The 4771-nt window shown below is 30.1% G+C and overlaps 1 protein-coding gene across 1 annotated transcript; it reads right to left on the minus strand.

The window, feature by feature from the left end:
• Positions 1 to 2182: 2182 nt before the first annotated feature.
• Positions 2183 to 4129, minus strand: LOC134272367 (muskelin-like). The gene is made up of 3 exons (XM_062754614.1): positions 3935 to 4129; positions 3470 to 3530; positions 2183 to 3183 (listed from the first exon to the last, which is right to left on the minus strand). The coding sequence occupies exons 1-3, from the start codon at positions 3998 to 4000 to the stop codon at positions 3053 to 3055; spliced, it is 258 nt and encodes an 85-aa protein (XP_062610598.1). The 5' UTR covers positions 4001 to 4129; the 3' UTR covers positions 2183 to 3052.
• Between the last annotated feature and the right edge of the window lie 642 nt (positions 4130 to 4771).

Genomic DNA, 4771 nt, shown 5'->3' on the forward strand with positions numbered 1-4771 from the left:
AATTTTTTTTTGAATCGGACTATTATTAGCCGGTCGGTCGGGAAAGGACAAGCAAACAATTTTTTAAAGATGGCCTAAATATAATTACAGATGTAATATTAATGCAACCTTAACTATAACACCTGATTGGATTATGCTATACATATATGTAGATTTGTCTTGTTATACTCCCTACCCATGGACGTTAAAATGTCCAGTAAATGTTATATCTGAGGTCATCATTCAATATTATTCGGTCACCCGCCACGAACGAATGGCTTAACTTTTTGATCTTCAGAAAACAATTATTTTTTAAGCATATCAGAAAAAAAACTGTTGATATTTTTTTCATAAACTTATTGGCAATAACTTACCTCTTTTCAAAAATTGAACATGTTCTTGCTATCGAATCAATTGAGAGATGTAAATATCTCCGTATGCAGGTGATAATTCAGGGTATACTAATTATATATTAATTGCTGATTCAGTAAGGGAAGTTGCCGTTTAACAAGTTGAGGTCAGTATATCTAATCACAGATCTGGTGCTTGAATTATATTATTACATGCATGTATTTGATATTAATGAAAAAAAAATTATGAATAGCGATTTAAAATTAAGGACAGATCATGAAACATATTTTTTTCTTTATGGGAGACTTAACTTGGAAATATTGGTTAATAGTTCAATAAAATTACAAATATGGACAAATCAACTCAGTAAAGGTTTACATATGAAAACAAGTTTCAGAATATGTTTGCTTAGTGCTAAAAATGAAATATAAACTTTAAAGAAAAATACTGAATACCGAGCCTGGTAAATTTTATGAGGAACAGCAAAATGTAAAAATCAACACGTGATTTTTCTGATTTTCCCCTTTTTGAGTTTCCTCATAAAATCTACCACATTTTAAAGTTCATATTATACATTTAGCACTAAGCTAACATATTCTGAAATTTGTTTTCATCTGTGAACCTTTACTAAGCATGATTTGTCCATATTTGTAATTTTATTGAAGCATTAGCTAATATTTTCCAAGTCTATTTCATTGTCCAAGACTAGGGAGAAAAAATTCCAAGAATAATTCACTTTTCTAAGCCTGTGAGATGATATTAAGAAAAAAAATAAAATTGTTTGTATCATCTGTCCTTAAATAAGGAAATCCATAGGAACCCCCTCCCCTCATATCATGTTCCATGTGTTTCATTAATTAAATTGTAATTCAACTGGTCGGTCAAGATTACAATCCTGGCCATTCAAGATTTCATGACTTAGACATATATTTCAATCCTTGAAAACTAAATCATGAGATTCAATCATTATTTTATAGAAAACTACTATAGTATACAGGTATACCACAAGTCTTGACCAGGATTGCAAACTGCTCTTTTATTCAATACATACTGATCAGCCAAATCGTATATTTGATGTACGTTAAGGTTTTAGGGATAATTAATTGAATTCAGAGCAGAAAGACACTTCGTTTGAACATACACAGACAACTGCACAGATAATTATATATACTTCGGGCGGTAAGGTGAAGATAACACATGAAAACCGCCATTTGATTACATACATGTAGATTACGCAAGAATTATTGCACTCTGTAAGCAAAATTTACCTTTGAATAACATTTTTTTTATTTAGTCGAAAATTGGAAAACAATTTAGTATGCACCTCTTCGCCTTTGCTCTCTATGAAATACTGCAGTATATGCTTGTTTGCGGAACTACAGCAAATTTTTTATATGGTTTGGTTGTTTGTTGCTTTAGGTCCCATTTGAAAATTATTTCACCCATTTAAAGACGTCGCCGTTTACGGGTTATTGTCTTCTTAGATCTATATTTAAAACTAAGCGCCATTGAGCAATGAAGGATCTAGATCATGTCAATTCAATGACAAGGACATTGGTTAATAAGTCTTATTAGAACAAGTAGAAAGATATGCGACTTTTTACGTCGTAGGAACGTCAATATTTTAACGTCTTAGGTTTGATGCTTTCCAGATTTTATAGAATTGAAAAAAATGAAAGTAAAATGCAAAATGATTAAGAAAAAAACGTACTTACGATTCTGATATTTTGTCGTCTACAAAGTGGCAGAAAGGGTGATTTGGTGGTTATGTAATCATCTCAAGATAACAGTTTTACGATACTAAATACTACCCATATCTGTTTGTTTAAAAAAAATCTATTATCTATGCACACAAAGTCTCTGTTAAATCAATATCTTTGTAAAGGGATGTATAAAATGAAATAAGCCAGTGGAAGAGGGTATTTCACAATCACTGTCTAGTTTGTTCGGTATTCCAGGGCATCAACGATAGTTGGAAACGTGGGATAATTTACATAACAGGAGACGTATTTTATTATTCAATTGTTTCGTAGAATATTATATCTGAGCCACTCTCGATATAATAGATAGATTGTACAAGGTTTCAACGTCCCAATTTTAAGAAAAAAGGTAATACATTTTAGATTGAAAAGTACTGTTGCAGTACTTTGATAAATTTTATTGATATACATCCATGAATTCTGTACAGATTTATACAACATATATTTACAAGTACAATAGTGTACTATATTTGTATTTAGTCAATAAACACATCAGTCAATAAATTAAATTGGAAGAATTAAAATACATGTACTAGATTATGCAACAGTAATTATTCTATACTTCCTATAATGACTGGTTGGTAATACTTTAATAATACATCACTTTCTTGTAGTTATATCATTAAATCAACAAATGATTTTACTAACAATAAAAATTCTTAACATGTATGAAGACATTATAATGGTCATACACCCATATACATGTATAAAAAACAGAACGATTAGAATAGTAAAAGCTTATCATTATTTTTTAAATTAACATTCTAGAGTACACTGTATGCTTGTTACTTTTTAGCAAAGTATACACATGTACCTCGCCACTCTTTCATAAGTACAGTAGCTGTATAATAGTAAATTTTTGGCACAGGTAAGCTAAAATGTAGCAAACAGTTAATTTCATTCCAACATTTTTATTTTAGGGACTGGGGATGCCATTTATATATAAACCACACAGCAGAATATCAGGTCAGAGGAATAAGGTCCACAAGATTTCCTTTAGGCTGAGACATGTGCTCAGGGAAAAAGGCCACTAACTGGTCGAATAGTTCCGTCCTAGCCATGTGATGTTCACTAGTATCTACCAAAATTGCCTCTGCAAAAGGTATTTTATAATTTATTGTCTCTGATGCACTTGTTGAACGAAATACATTCTGTACTTGAGAATCATATGTTTGCTAGTAAGTTGAATATACTAGTATTCACTTGTATTTATTGCCTTGAAGTTTAGAAGTTTAATCTTATTTTGTTAAAAATCATAAATTAGTCATAAATCAAACACCTAAGAAACACTCCATCCAAATTAAGTCTATTTCATAAGTAAATTTATGCATTCCGTTTTAATGTGTTCAGAAAGGTATAAAGTACAAGCATGTATTTACCTTCATTTCCTTCTATTTCATCCTCAGGGCTCTGGAACAAAGTTGTAGCCAGGGACTCAAACTAAGAATAAGGAAATATAACCTACTTGTAATTTTAAAAATATACTATTCAAACTCAACACATTTAAATAATGGAAACATTAAAATTGAATTGAAATACGTGTTCTATAAAAATTGTAGATAGTTTGATAACTTGTTATTATTTTAAACAATTTTTATTTTAGGAATAGCACATTCAGATATTTACACTTAATAAATCTTTATAAATGAAAGATTTTTTTTAATTCTATTAAGAAATTATAGAAAAAGCATATTGAATACCACAGCATATCATATATCATTATGCACAAGTGATCCATAATCTAATTTTTTACTAATTTATTTCATGATTTTTATATTTGCATTTTTCAGTTTCTTTACATTAATATTTCTTCATGTGGTTTAAAACTGCTTTAAAGTTGATACCTCTTCCCGTTCTTTTTTATTTTTGTGATCGACAATACTGGCTAGATCATTCTGTAGGTACAACATGGCAGTGTGGGGATTGTGTTCCGCCAGCTCCTGAAACTTGTACTTTCTCAGTAGATATTTACACTGACGTAATAGGTGTTCTGATGACAATCTACACAACTGAAATTTAACCAAACATCATTAAAATCTATTTTAAAATTTTCAATTTTAAAAATTGTTTGTGTGGCTACATCTTCAATTTTAATATGTCCATTGAACTCATTTTCCTACGTAGCTAATTAAAAATATATTGTTTCATTACAGATAATTTTTGTGGATAAAAATATTAAATTTCGCAACAGACATGTGACTTTTGCACCTTTTAAAATGTGTATACATGTACTTTTATTTCAAATATTTTGCAAAAAAATTTTCATTCTTGCCAAAAATGCAACATATTCATCTAATGTGAAACATTTGTAAAACATAATAATACTCTTACTATACTTTCCTTGAAATTTCAGGACATTTGTCAAAAGACACAAAGACTAGATAAAAATATAAGTCGAAATGACTTCAGAAATGAATGTTTTGGAAACAAAAGACTCAGCTCTGACATAAAAGAGCCAGCTACGATCTAAGGACAAGATATAGAGTATGTAGATGTACAAGTACATTGCTTGGAAGTGTGAAACCAACAAAGGGAGGGTCTAATGAGGACAATACCAACAAGCTTGGGGAAATCAGAATCGCAATTAGAAGTCTCAGACAGAATTAAATCTTCCATTCAAACAAAGGTGAAGTTATTCATCAGCTAAGTTCTGCTAGTCCTTGTGTATGGAAATGAGATAT

This window comes from Saccostrea cucullata, unplaced genomic scaffold (assembly GCF_032062105.1).
Source record: "Saccostrea cucullata isolate Sc308-1 unplaced genomic scaffold, CSIRO_AGI_Scuc_v1 ctg8358, whole genome shotgun sequence".
Taxonomy (NCBI): domain Eukaryota; kingdom Metazoa; phylum Mollusca; class Bivalvia; order Ostreida; family Ostreidae; genus Saccostrea; species Saccostrea cuccullata.